Source organism: Manacus vitellinus, unplaced genomic scaffold, assembly GCF_001715985.3.
Source record: "Manacus vitellinus isolate BGI_N305 unplaced genomic scaffold, ASM171598v3 scaffold_3_pilon, whole genome shotgun sequence".
In the NCBI taxonomy this organism is placed as follows: Eukaryota; Metazoa; Chordata; class Aves; order Passeriformes; family Pipridae; genus Manacus; species Manacus vitellinus.
Genome location: NW_021940535.1, coordinates 38489277 through 38503893, shown reverse-complemented (window position 1 = coordinate 38503893; position 14617 = coordinate 38489277). Strand labels below are relative to the sequence as shown.

At 39.1% G+C, this 14617-nt stretch overlaps 1 protein-coding gene across 3 annotated transcripts in view; it reads left to right on the top strand.

Moving 5' to 3' along the window:
- Positions 1 to 14617, top strand: part of ARHGAP21 (Rho GTPase activating protein 21) — an 81407-nt gene that overhangs the window by 52934 nt on the left and 13856 nt on the right. For 2 of the 3 annotated variants that reach the window (XM_029961708.1, XM_029961709.1), the window contains 4 exons: positions 13344 to 13502; positions 13656 to 13758; positions 13847 to 13883; positions 14347 to 14472. In XM_029961708.1, coding sequence (XP_029817568.1) covers positions 13344 to 13502; positions 13656 to 13758; positions 13847 to 13883; positions 14347 to 14472 — 425 coding nt within the window. The remainder of the gene's footprint in view (positions 1 to 13343; positions 13503 to 13655; positions 13759 to 13846; positions 13884 to 14346; positions 14473 to 14617) is intronic. The other variant, XM_029961710.1, reaches the window with a different exon arrangement.

The window sequence follows — 14617 nt, the reverse complement described above, 5'->3', positions numbered from 1 at the left end:
GGTATGGTGAAAGCTTTCTCGGAGAGATAGGGAATAGATGAAAGCTCTTTCAGGTTAAAGGATAGCAATCAAAGGAAGTGGATTTGCAAATCAAGATGCTAATGTGGATATGAATGGAAGGGATTGTGGAAGCAGAATCTGAGAAGGCAAGGCAAAAAGATTCGCCGGTGTGCTGTGACACAGGGTTGGAATTACAGGGAGCTTATAGGACAGGGGCTGAGATCTTTTGAGATAATTTAGAAGAGGAACTCGGGGAAGGATTGTAAATAGTAGAAAAACCCCCTGAATTTTGGATAATGAATTCGTGTCTTCTGGTGAAGAGGGAATTGCAGTGGCAGAGCATTTCTGTTCTACTCAAGTAGTCAATGCCACTATTGTCTTTGCCGTGCTGTTGTTGTTGTTGGGTTGGATTTTCTTTTGTTGTGGCTGATTTAATCCTTTGGAGTCTGGATGTCTGTGGATCATTTTCCACACGAGTTGATTTGTACCTGACTCTGTGCTCTTGAATTTAGTGTAAGAAATATTTAGAAAACACTGAATTTTGATTCTGAAACTCAAGTATGTGAAAAATAACTCTTCATAATGATCCATGTTCTTTACACTTTAGGTTAAGGGAGTTACAGATACGTCGTCTTACCATAATTGTCATCTGTTGTGTATCTGCAGCAGGGATTTTTTTTCCCCTAGTGTTATCTATCATATCTGCTTTGTGTTCATTGAAGAATAGAAATCATACAAAAGATACAGTAATTCTGTTCTTTTGACAGAGTGCTGTTAAGATATTAAAAAATGCTTTGTGAGCTAGCAGATGGTTTTTATGTTAGGTTTTCCTTTTTGAATGGGAGTTGTATAGACTTTTTTTTTCATCGTTGTTACTGGACGCATCAGTATCCAGTGTAATTTTGTATTCTTCTTTAGACCCTGTAAGCCTTTCTTTGAGGATTAGCACAAGTTTGTGAGGCATTTAACTAATCTTTGTGCAGGATTTTTTAATACTGCCTAAAATCAGTGTTGGGCTCTTGATTTAGTTATGTACAGTGTTTACTGGGAGTTTTCTAATCCTGTACAGTTGAAATGTCATGTAAAAGTCAGATCAAGATCGGTAAAGTCAAGCCCAACCTTTTCAACACCATCTCCTATCTTGATTTTCGACAGAGATTTGCTGTGAACTCCTACTCATGTGACTTGCTTCCATATTATAGAGAAATGTGTTCACTGAAGTTCAAAGAAGCCTTAAATATGTCAATTGCACTACATTTTGGTAACAACTGAGCAGTTCAAAAGAAACAAAATCATAACTCTCCGCTGCAGCCTCTTGGCATAATACCACGTGGGATTGGATTCTTATGGGCCTCTTGGAGTGAAACCTCCTGAATGTTCCAGAAATCCTAAAACCTGGTGCTCCTGAAGCCAGGGCACAATCTGAGCCAGCATGGTACTTGTGGCTGTCTTCCTAGCAAGAAATTCTTGTGTTAGTAGAGGTGCTGTGGGAAATCTCCACCACAGTTCCAGCACCTTGAAGAGGAAATAACCCTCTCTGAATAGGAAGACCATGAAATGCTGTTAAAAGTGGACCTCTTCCCAAGTTAGAATTAATGTGCATTATTCTAACTTTGCTTGTTAGGCTATCATTATGCCTAATTACAGCTTTACTTGTTAAAAACCTTACTTAATCAGGCAGATAAAACCCTAGATCTGCTTTGAAACACAGTTAAAGGCTTTTTAACTCTTCTGATGGAAAGTCACTATGATTCCAAGCTTACATATTGCTACCATTTTACATACTTTGTGGTGTGTGTATTTTTATTACCACTCTCTGCTCATTAAAAGTAGTAGATATGGCCACACCATATTTTGGTAGAAATTCAGCCAGGAACATTTGACTTCTGCAGCAGTGTTTTGTGACTAACCTGCTCCTGAGAACAGGATGTTGATCAGGATGATTTTAGCTCTTGCTGAGTAGCACAGTGCCTTGCACCACAAACAGAAATCCAAGCAGAGTTTCTGTTAAGGTTTCTTACAGCAAATTCTTGCACGGATCATGGTGTGTTACTGAAGAACTGCCTTTTGACACTGGTCTTTTCACAAAAGGCAGTTCAGAAGCAGGGAGGTTAAGTTTTGGGTTTCATTTGCTTATAGAAATGAGAGATTTGTTCAGACCAAACCTAGTAGGTAGATGTAATATCTTTTATGGGGAAAACGGATTTATTTTAAAAAATTAGGCAAGATACTATGTGCTCAAACTCTTCTTCCGATAAGCAGATGTTCTTGGGGGTGACAAAGCTGCCTGGCTTTACAGATAAACATGCTCTGGTATTGCAGACTTCAGTACTCTCCATGTGCTACTACATGCAGAGTATTGTGGTTAGCTGAGAAAGCTGCTGGTTTTATTTCAGGTCCAAAGAAAGATTCTGGTCTTGAAATTCTCTTTATTGTTTCAAACTATACCAGTTAGTCTAATGAGAGTTTCCTCTTTTACCCAGAAATGGTCTCATCTGGTCTCTAGACTAATAAAAATACCATTTTCTTTGGCAGTGACTATATTAGCAATTTGTGGTGCTTAATGTGCATTTTTCAGACTTGTAAACACAATTTCTGTGTTAGAGAACAGCAAATGATAAATTTCTGACCTACTGGGTAATTTTTGGATGTGTTTACTTTTACTGGAATGGAAATTAAAATGCTACTTAACATCCTGATAGACATCAGTGACAAGTGGTGCCCCTCAGGGGTTTTTACTGCGGCCAGTGTTATTTAATATCTTCATTAATGACAAGACAGTGGGTAAGATAAGAAACCCTTAGCAGATTTGCAAATAACACCAAGCTTGAGTGATGCAGTTGCCACACCTGAAGGTATCATCCAGAGGGATCTGGACAAGCTCAAGAAGTGGGCCTGTGGGAATCTCCTGAGGTTTAACAAGACCAAGCGCAAGGTGCTGCACCTGGGTTGAGGCAACCCCAGGTATCAATCCAGGCCTCGGGATGAACAGATTGAGAGCAGCCCTGATGAGAAGGACTTGAAGGTGCTGGTTGATGAGAGGCTGGACATGAGCCGGCCATGTGTGCTCACAGCCCAGAAAGCTGCATCAAAAGCAGCGTGGCCAGCAGGGTGAGGGAGGTGATTCTGTCCCTCTGCTCCGCTCTGATGAGCTGCAGTGCTCCATTCAGCTCTGGGGTCCCCAGCACAGAAAGGACATAGACCTGTTGGAGTGAGTCCAGAGGAGGAATACTAAGATGATTAGAAGGATGGAGCACCTCTGCTATGAGTAAAGGCTGAGAGAATTGGACTTGTTCAGCCTGGAGAAGAGAAGGCTTTGGGTGATGTAATTGTGGCCTTCCAGTACCTGAAGGGAGCCTACAAGAAAGATGGAGAGAGAGTTTTTACGAGAGCATGTAGTGATAGGACAGGGGGCAACGGCTTCAAACTGAAAGAGGGTAGGTTTAGATTAGAGGTTAAGAAGAAATTCTGTACTGTGAGGGTGATGAGGCACAGTAACAGGTTGCCCAGAGAAGTTGTGGATGCCCCATCCATGAAAGTATTTAAGGCCAGGTTGGATGGAACTCTGATCAGCCTGGTCTAGTCAAAGGTGTCTCTGCCCACAACAGGGAGATTGGCTCCCTTCCAATCCAAACCATTCTATGATTCTGTGGTTTTTGTAACCACAGAGAAAAGGTTGATTCAGAATATAGTTCTTTTAATACATTTCTTAGAGATGTCTAGTGTGTGTGTCTGAGACTTGCAGCAAGGTTGGAAATATTTTTTTCCTTCTTACACTATTTACTGTAGAGTAGAAAGCAATGCAAAAAAAAGGATAATCCAACTCCCTTACTGAGTTGAATGAACTACCCATAGGAGTGAAATAGAGATGCTTCTTCAATACTTAACCTGGTTGCAGCAAGTCTGACTGCCAGTGCAGCTTAGTGCTTTGGCCAGTACTATTGGGTGGATGTTCTTTCCAGCTTCACAGTGGGTTGTCACATGAAAATGAATCTTAAATGGATATGTTTTAAAAACCTTAACCTAAATAAATATCATCTCGACGTTTAAATTTTTTTAGAAATAAAACAAGTTCATAGTCTCATCCTATTATAGAGCTTTTCTCTTAGGCTTGTAGTACCATCAGAGAAGTACAAAGACTTTTCCTCAGAGGTGCGATCCCATTTTGAAAATATTTAGTACATTCTTACCCTAGAAAAATTATAGGTCACTTCACTCCCCTATTAATTTGTGAATAACTGAAAGAAAATTAGCCAGATAAAAATATTTGACCAGATTTTGATAACACCAACGTACTGTAAAAAAAAAAAAAAAAGATGAGTGTTCTCCCTCTGACTGAAAATGATACCTAAGGAAAGGTATAAGAACAGGACAAGGGTATGTGATACTTAATGATGGTACTTTCTATTCTCCAACTGTTTGCACTTTACATCTCGAAGCCTAATATGATTTTAAGTGCTCCATGAATTTCTCTATTCTCTTTTGTATTAGAGTAAAATTTTGTTATCCAATACCTTGATTGATTTAAATAAAGATTTGCCAGGAGTTTCACAGCTTAAACTAAATGGTATTTGTTCACTTTGTGTGTGTGTTTTTCTAAAAACTGTCTCCTGTTGGCTGAATTTCTGATACAAATGTAAGATTTACCAGCATAGTGCTAATCTTGATTCACCATTCAATGCCACTAATAGTTTTATATCATAGAGTCATAGAACAGAGGGGGTTTGAAAGGGTCCTTAAAGACTGTTCCAATCCCCTTGCCCATGGGCTTGGGCACCTTCCACTAGACCAAGTTGATCAAAGCCCCAGCCAACCTGGCATTCAACACTTCCAGGGATGGGGCATCCACAGCTTCTCTGGGCAGTGTCTCACCATCCTTGCAATAAATTTCTGTATTGTTTCTATCCTTAGTGCAGTCAAACTACCATAGCAATTTCTGTGCTAGTAATCAGGCAGGTTCTGCTGTTCATCTTGCATTAAGAGCTGATCTTCATACTAGTTTTCAAAAGCAAGAAGTCACGTACATAATTCCAAGTACTTTTTTGAAAGTGTAATGACTTTACTGTCTTGTCTTAGTGAAGTATATGCTTTACCTTTTCCATCCTCCTTCTATGTCTGTATGCCTCTCTCTGCAGGCTCTTTAGGCTTGGAAGATGACATTGTGAATACACAGACATTGAATGCAATTGAAACAATAAAATAAATCGATACACTTGCACACACACCATGAAAAGGGTTACAATGGTATGAATAGACAAAAGTTAGGGCAAGTAAGCAGAATTATTCTCATATGCAGTAACAGAACATTTGAAAGAATGTACTTATTCTGTTTTTTCTTCATGAGAAGAGATAAACATCAGACAGAGAGAAATTCAAAACCTCAGACTTCTCCAGCAGAGATCCAGGTTTGTCAACTCCAAATGTATGGATACCTTAAGGGCAAATGGTGGCTGAATACAGATGGTTGATATGGTGTGTTTTAAGGAAACTTTAATTTTAGAAAAAACTGTTAGCAGTCAAGATGCAAATGAAAATCTTTGTTTATTGTGATAATTTTCTTTCCTACAAGTTACTTCCTAGCTATTCCAAACGATGAAAATATAAATGCAATTGCAGTAGAGATTAGAGCTGACAGATGTTCATTTTTGAGGACTATTTCTTCTATTATTATAGTGATAGCATTGGCACAGCTTTTAGCATGTCATCAGTGTTTCTAAGATAAGCATCAGTCTTCAATTTTTTTTCCAGGATTTTACAGTGTGGCCTGCCAAATCACTATTGCTTCAGGCTGAAAATTGCAGTGTTTCTTATCCAAAGAACAATTTTTAAATCATTGTGGTATTCTGAAGTATAGTACCCAAACCACAAAATTACAAATTAGTGTTATAAATACCATTTAAATGCTTCTGTAACTCAAAAATATTTTTTTAATTAAAAGTTAAAATTGGGAGCAATAATTCGTAACATATAGAAGAGTTTTAATTGAATAGAAGCATCAGATTTGTGTGATAATGAGTAATATTTTCAAAGCATAAACCATCCTTACTGGATCGTTATAACTTCAAATGATAATTTCAGGTAATAAGGGCATGCTATCAGGGTTTTTGGCAAAAAAAAGTATATTGGAAATTGCACTTTTTGTTGGTGTAATACTACGGGCAGGAACCTTTAAAATTGCTTTGTATAGAAAGATAGTTATACATTTGTTTAATGCTGAAATAGACAACAGACTGTCATAGATGAGGTTTTCAGAATAGTCTCACATGAAGAATAACCTTGGGAAGCCTTTTCTGTTTGTGTGAAACTCAGTCAGTATCACAAACATATTATTTACATGAACACATTAGCAGAGGACTGGATTTGATGATTCAGGAGGCTTATTCCAGTCCTGTGTTTCTGGGGCTTAGAGAAATGAATGTGCTCAGCATGCAGACATGTTTCCATTCTATTCTTTTGGCCACACCAGGATAATTACGTAAAGTAGATATATGAAGAAGTTCTTTGTAAAGACAGTTAGTGTTGCCAGTGCTGGAAGTACTTAACTAACAGAAATATATTTTTAAAGGTTCTTTTGAAAAAATAAGGTAACACAGGTCGTGATGAATCCAGGCAGTAGTGTATCTTCTTTCCAAATCGTGTGTTTCCCCCTTGGAAGTCTGTACTTACTGGAGCTTTTACCATTGCAAGTTGAATTATAAGATGCAGCAGCTTGTACTGTAAGATTTGTAACAAGAAGTCCCTACAGTGGGGTTATGTATTAATCCTTTGTGCTATCTTGTGTGATAGCAGGGTCAGTTCTGTGTAGTTTATTTTTGATTGAACAGTTCGTTTCCATTTTATTGGTTACTTCCGGCCTTCTCACTATTCAGGTGAAATTGCATACATGGTATTTTTATTTGATTGTCTTTCTGACAGGCTGTTAAGAAAAATGGTCTATATTAGTACGTCTGTGTTTGCCTTAAATTCAGCTTCTTCTGGGGTTTCCTTGGAGACAGACTATTTTTTTTAACTCCCTTGCCTGTGTGTGGATGAGGATCCTCTTCCTATCTCTCTTAAGGAAGGGAGATCTGATTCATAGATAGAAACCTTCTCATCTGTGCCTGAGTTGAATGAAGCTAATGGTTTTTAATGACTCTTATAGCCCTTTGCTTTGGAGACAGAAAGCAATATGAGCTGCCTCTCTAGCCTTCTACAGAAGGCCGAGCTTTTTACAAAGATCAATCACTGTTACAATTCCACAAGATCCATGAGTAACCAAAATTGTGTTAAATCCTATGAGGGCATCTTTAAACACATACCTAATCTAAGAAATGGATATGATTTTCAGAAAGCCAGTAATATTTACAGTACAGTTATCTTCTTCAATGCATGCAGTTTGAGAAATTGTATGTTGAGCAATTTTTTTTATTTCTGAGGGTGCATGCTGTCTCAACATTCTTCATGTGAAATTTAAAGCTGTTTCAAGTGTATGTTCCTACATAGCTATTACATTTTATGATTTGAATCTTTAAATCAGATAATAGTCTTTTTGATAAAATATATACTTGTTGAATTAAGCTTTATAGCCACATATTCACATTGTCCATTTAAATCGAAATGCCCAATTAGTGTTTTAAACAGTAATCTGGTCTGCAATACATTTATTAAATAATGCAGTTCTTTCTTACAGTCTTTCAAGTTGAAATATTGCTTGAAAGACTGCCATGCCCAAAAGGGCATAAATGGGAAAGATGACTTTAGCCTTGGGGAGCTAGTTTTTTCCAGTCATTTTTTATTACCAGTGAAGAAAGCTTTGACAATCCCTGAACCCCCAGGGATTGGAGGGAAAAATCACCTTTCTCTGTTAATAATCCCTATTAAAGCATCCCTGATGGTTAGTCTCTGTACTAAATTTAGTCTCTGAATTTACTTCCCATATGTATATGTTTTGATTCAGTTAACTAAACAATTTCCTTAAATAATGCTCTTCCCAGCTCCCCCCACCAAAAAAAAGAAACCACAAACCAACCAAAACCCAACAGTCTCTACCAGCTTAGATAAACAGAGAGCTCTGATGCAGCTCAACCCACACCTGTCCATCCAACCTGATGAAATGCATCTGAAGATGCTGACAGTTGGCTAGTGTCCTTGCAGAGATACTGTCTGTCATCTTTGAAGGATCATGAGGACTGGAAGAAGTCCCTGCTAACTGGAAAAAAGCAAATTGCGCACACTTCTTGAAAAACTATGAGAAGCACAGCTCAGGGAAGGTCGTCAATTGACTTTATCACAGCCCTTAGGAAAATCATAGAGTAGGTCCTCTTTGAACTTGTTTCTGGGCAAAGGAAGGAGAAGATCATTTGGAATAGCTAGCATAGATTTACCAAGTGCTTCACTAATGGGATTGCCTTTTATAGTGAGATGATATCTGTGAAATGGGAGGAAAACACAAGGTGGTCGCCAGCCTTGATGTTAGTAAGGGTTTTGAGCTCTTCTGTGGCACCATCCTTGTGCTGTAGTCCAGGTTGCTGTACTGCTGGATACGTAGGAAAACTGGATCATGAGGTATAAAGGGCAGTGCCTAAGGGTTCATGTTCTACCTGGAGGCTGGTTATAGGTGGTGTTCCTCAGATCTACCTTGTTTAATGTTGATGACCTAGAGAGGACATGAAATGCACTTATCAAGTTTGGCAACACCAAAGTACAGGGTGCAGACAGTACATGTGAATATGTATTCAGGAGGACTCATCCTAGAGGGGTGGTCTGATAGGAACATCTTGAATTTCAAGGACATGTGTGAAGTCCTATTCCTGGAATAGTTTAACTTCCTGCAATGATACTGGCACCGCGAGGGTGAGGAAGACTTGCACTATATTGGTCTGCACCAAAAAGAAAGAGCACAGCCAGGAGATTGAGGGAGATCTTCCCCTCTGTTTGGCACTTGTTGGACAAGAACCCTCAGCAATATGGTCTGAATTCAGCACTAACCCTGCTCAGTGGAGGAGGTGGGCCAAAGGACCTTCTGCGGTTTGCTCCCTCCTAAATAATTCTGTTATTCATTTACATTATATTTGAGGTTCTCAAAATGTGCCCCTTTCATGTTCAGGTTATTACTTTCAAACCTTAATGTTTGAGGAACTGTTCCAGGAGATGCAGGTGTAAACAAAGACATTAAATGTTATTTGAGTCATGATAAAATTGTATTGTAGCAACATAGTAGGTTATGATATGGATCTGTGCTTTTTTTCAGAGATATTTTTTGTGTTTTGTTCCTTTGAATATTTGTTTAATACTTGTTCCTTAGTTTTTCATCCATAGAGTGGGGATAATATGTCCTCTCTGTCATGCTTTCTCACCCATGAAATCTTCTGTTTTGAAATCTCTGGATCTGCCTCTGAGCCCATTCTGTGTAAATTTGTGTCTTTGCAGAGTCATTTAATATTTTTCAGGTCACCTACACTCTGTACAGATCCTCCTTCTCTTTGTAGGTCCCTGATCTCCAGCTGCACGGCAATATAAACATACTTTGATGTATGATTTTTCTCTCTGCTTTAGCTAGAGGATCAGTTAGCTCTGGTTGGAGCTAACAAGTTTTCAGTGTCTTACTCCCATAAATGTTTTTGAAGGGCTCTTCCTGAAAATCATTAGTTGCAACTGTTGCATGCTGATGTGTAAACAGAGGTTACAAGAGACATCTCCCCCTTGGCCAGAGATACTCTGTCACTGTGCTGACTTGTATCCAATGGCCCATCTCTTGAGTAGCTCTTTAGACAAAAATGCAGAACAGATTGTATCCATTTCTCAAATGAAAAGTAAAACTTTAAGTAGTCCTGGAATCATAGAATAGGGATCCATCAGGATCATTGAGTTCAATTCCTGCCTCTGTGCAGGACTCCCAAGAATCACACCATGTGCCTGAGAGCATTGTCCAAAACCTTCTTGAACTCAGACAGGCCTGGTGCTGTGACCACTTCCCTGTGGAGCTTGTTCCAGTGCCCAACCACCCCCTGGGTGAGAAGCCTTTTCCTGATATCCAACCTAAACCTCCCCGACTCAGCTTTATGCCATATCCTCAAGTCCTGTCACTGGTCACACGAGTAAAGAGATACCCCTCCTCTTTCCCTCATGAGGATGTTGAAGACTGCAATGAGGTCTCCTCTCAGTCTCTTCTTCTCCAGGCTGAACAGATCAAGTGACCTCAGCTGCTCCTCATACGGCTTCCCCTCCAGTCCCTTTCTTATATTGTGGTGCCCAAAACTGCACACAGTATTCAAGGTGAGGTCTCACTAGTGCATAGCAGAGCGGGACAATCCCTTCCCTTGACTGGCTGGAGATGCTTTTCCTGATGCCCCTCAGGACACGGTTGGCCCTCCTGGCTGCCAGGGCACTGCTGACTCATTTTCAACTTGCCATCAACCAGGACCCTCAGGTCCCTCCTTATGGTGCTGCTCTCCAGCCTCTCGTTCCCCACTTCATACACACAACAGGGTTGCCCTGTCCCAGGTGCAAAATCTGGCACTTGCCCTTGTTAAACTTCATGTGGTAGGTGATTGCCCATCTCTCTGATTTGTTGAGGTCTCTCTGCAGGACCTCTCTGCCCTTGAGGGAGGCAACAGCTCCTCCCAGTTTAGTGTTGTTGGCACACTTCCTTAGCATTCCTTCAAGTCTTGCATCCAGGTCATTAATAAAGATGTTGAAGAGAACTGGGACGAGGGTGGAGCCCTGCAGAACCCCACTAGTGACTGGCTGCCATCCTGATGTTACCCCATTCGCTATAACTCTTTATGCCCGATCTGTGAACCAGTTGCTCACTCATCACATAACACAGTTATCCAGCTCTGTGCTGGACATTTTGTCCAGAAGGATCCTGTGAGAGACAGTAATAAACGCTTTGCTGAGGTCCAAAAAGATTACATCTACTGGCTTCCCTTGATCAATGAAGTGGGTTACCCTATTGTAGAAGGAAATCAGGTTTGACTTTGCCCTCGTGAAGCTGTGCTGGCTGTGACTGATGACTGCATTGTCTGCCAGGTGTTTTTCAATGCTTCCCAGAATAATGTTTTCCATGGAGTCTTTGACCTTTTTGTTCCAAATACTTAAAGAGATACAAGTAATCTGTGAGGTCACAAACTGAAAGTGAATTATTTTATGGGGCTTCTCCTCTGGCTTGTTTGTTCTGTATGCTTTGCTGTATTTTGGACACAGTCATTTTCATTGGTGAGCCAAACACATCCTTTCACATGCTGTGCAAGGAGTTTTGGGGTGAAAATATGTCAATTAATCAAGGAAACTGAAAAGGGAGACAAATACTGCAAGTACTAAGAAGAAAGAAAAACCAAAATACAAGGGATATATGTAGTTGTTTGGGTTTTGTCTCTTACTGTACAGCAGTGGTGGAGTTTGCTGGTGCATTAAATTAATAGGCAGAAACTCCTATGGTGTACATCATGATTTGCTCTATAATCACTTTATATTATGTAAAAGCTTGCCATTAGCTGACCTTCAACCTCTTTAGGGATTGAACAGTTGTGCCTCTCCTGTACCAATGTCATTTGCAGTTCCTGTAAAGTTTGCCTATTTCCAAATTCAATTCAGTTTTGATTCATCTGGGGATTAGATGCACTGTGAAGTAATAATGATATGAATAATTATTAAAAACTGGATTTTCTCATCTGAATTCTTGGATTTAAGTGTTGTGGGAAATTGTATAGTGTTGCCAAACATGTTTGTGTTCACAGCTTGCACAGATCTATTTCAACCACTAGTGTTTTTATAATTTTTGGGAGTAGAGACTGTGATATTTGAGATATGTCTGTTAACATAAATAACAAACCTGAACACTTCCAGTTTGTGTGCTATAAACCAGTCAATTGTACAACCAGTGGTTATATTCCTTAGTCAACCTTAGTTTCAGGGTTTGCTGCTGGGAAGTGTAGATGTAAAAAGACACCAGGACATTGAGCTGTTGTGGTTTTGAAATGGAAGTGTAGCTGAGGTTCTTCCTGTCTTCTAATTTTTGTAGAGAAGTGATTTGTAAATGCTTCTAATTTATCACTGTGGATGCAGGTAAAACATGCAAATTTTTAAATTGTAGCATCACGTTTTGGTGTGATTCTTTTGCTTTCTCTTTCTATTAATGTTTCTAGTTCACAGCTGGGTTTTTTTGGATATGCTTTTTAACTTCAAAAATTTTTACATTTTCCACCACAGACAATTTAGAGGGGTGTTATTGCTAAACCTTCCTGCACTTTGTTTATTGCTGTATTTTAAATGTACATTGCCAAATTTTGATGGTACAAGTGCTGCCTTAACAGAACTGTTAGTGACTGTTGGGAAAGCACAATGCAGCACACGCAGTTGTGTTCGCACAAAGCAAAGAATAAACCTCTGTCTGTGAGTGTTCATTGATTTCAATAGGCTTTTCAGTAGCTCTGCATATTACAATTCTTAGCACCTAGGGTACATTCATATTCATTACGGCAGTACAGTTCAGCCCCTGCTCGTGACTTGATTTTTTTTTTTCTTTTCCATTCCCTCTTCTACCAGAGCATGAAGTAGAATTATCTTTGTAGTACTAGTAATGTGTTCTGGAAGATGTTATGGCTGTTTTCTCAAAATGATTGAAAATGCATCTTTTGGCTTCTTCCATCTTGTAAGAAACATGTTAAATACTAGAAATGCTTAGAGCTTTTTGGAATCTTTCATGATGACCCTTGTGGCTGTTGAGACTGAGAGGTGCTGGGCATGTATGGCATGCAATCGTTTGTATGAACAATTAGTGGAAGAACTGCTTGGTATGTAGTAAGTAGTCCCATCTTTTAAAAGTGTGGATACTTGCTTCATTATTTGAATGTACGGAGGATGGGGGGATTGGTTCCTTGGATGCTAGATAGCTGTTTAAAATGCTCTTTTTGTTTGCTTGTGACTTGGCTTTTTTATTTGAACACTCGTTTAAACCAAATGGCTTCTGTTAGTCTGCCTGTATTTTATTGTAGTTGTCTGTCTCTTGAGGTCAGACTTACTGATATAATAAATGTGGGTTTCGCTTACGCATAGAAATATTTGAAAATAAATATGAGAGATTAGCAAATAATTCCTGTTTCTTTCACACACAACAAAATCTATGGGTTTTGCCTTTATCTCTGAGGTACAGTTAACATCCCTATGAAATGAAACAGACTTCTCTTCATGAAAAAAAAAGAGGACATTTGATAGTGTGAATTAATTGGACTCTTACGTTTGTTGGAATGACTTCATGTGTAAGATATCTGATATCCCAATAATGAGAAGTTCAGGCAGCTATTTGGTTTGAGCATTTGATTAATGCATTTAATATGTTAATATATGACATATTACCTTTGTAGATGAACCGACTAGTCCTAGTATTGACCATGATATTGCACACATTCCTGCTTCTGCTGTTATTTCTGCATCTGCTTCTCAAGCACCAGCTATAACAACTGTTCCTCCCAGTCCCACATCTCCAATCCCTTTAATTCGGCGACAGCTTTCACATGATCATGGTGAGCGTTGATTTCGTTCTTTTTCTCTTGCAACTTTTTCCTTTCACACTCTGGAGAATGGGAGTGAAAATTGTAAACTCTTTCTTGCTTGAAATAAATTGCTAAAATGTCATTCAGGTTCCTGCACACTCAAAAATTCCTGTTCGTTTGTAGAATCCATGCGGCCTAGTGTTCTGGATAGCCAGCCTGCCGCAAAAACTGAGAGATCCAAGTCGTATGATGAAGGACTGGATGACTACAGAGAAGAGGGAAAATCGTGAGTTCATGAAAAATACAAGTTAATTTGGACATCTATTTTTGAAGTGTGTAAGATCTCATTTTAACATTTGTTTTTCTCCCAACAGATCCATTAAGCATGTATCTAGTCTAAAGGGGATTAAGGTAGGTAAATATGTATATAGCAACTCATAAACGTTACACAAGTTGTATGAATTATACACCTCCATTATACAAAATGATGTGTTAAACAGACATGAAGTTTATTGGAATTGCTACTCATCAAATTGTTCAACTGTATGCATCGCATAAGTGAACATGGTTTCTTTTTTTTCTAGACTCATCACATGGTCCTTGATTTTCATTTTCCTCAGTCTCTGTAAACAAAGCATATGTATGGTGGGCTTTTGTGAAAACATACTAATGAGAGTCTAAGACTCCACAAGTTTCTCAAAGTAGTCTTGGATGTGTAAAGTCACTATTGATGTATGGAAACTTTAGAAATTATGTTTTCCCAGAAGGATATTCCTGGGGGCATTTTTAAAGTAAGAAACATATTGAACCTAGGTACTTAGAGAAGTGTGTTTAGAAGTACACTGTGGGGTTCTTTCTGTGATGTTTTCTCTAGGTCCCAGACAGCCAGAAGTCTTCAGAAGACTCTGGTTCCCGAAAAGATTCTTCTTCAGAGGTGTTTGGTGATGCCTCAAAGGAAGGATGGCTCCATTTTCGTCAGCTTGTTACAGACAAAGGAAAGGTACCTGTTGTGTTTGGGTTTTAACCTGGGACAAATACTAAGCTGGTGAAAAAAACAAGATAAGAAACTTGAAGCCTTCCTGGTTTGCTTTTTTGAATTTTTTTTTTTGGGGGGGAATAAGAGTATCAATAAGATTGACAAAATG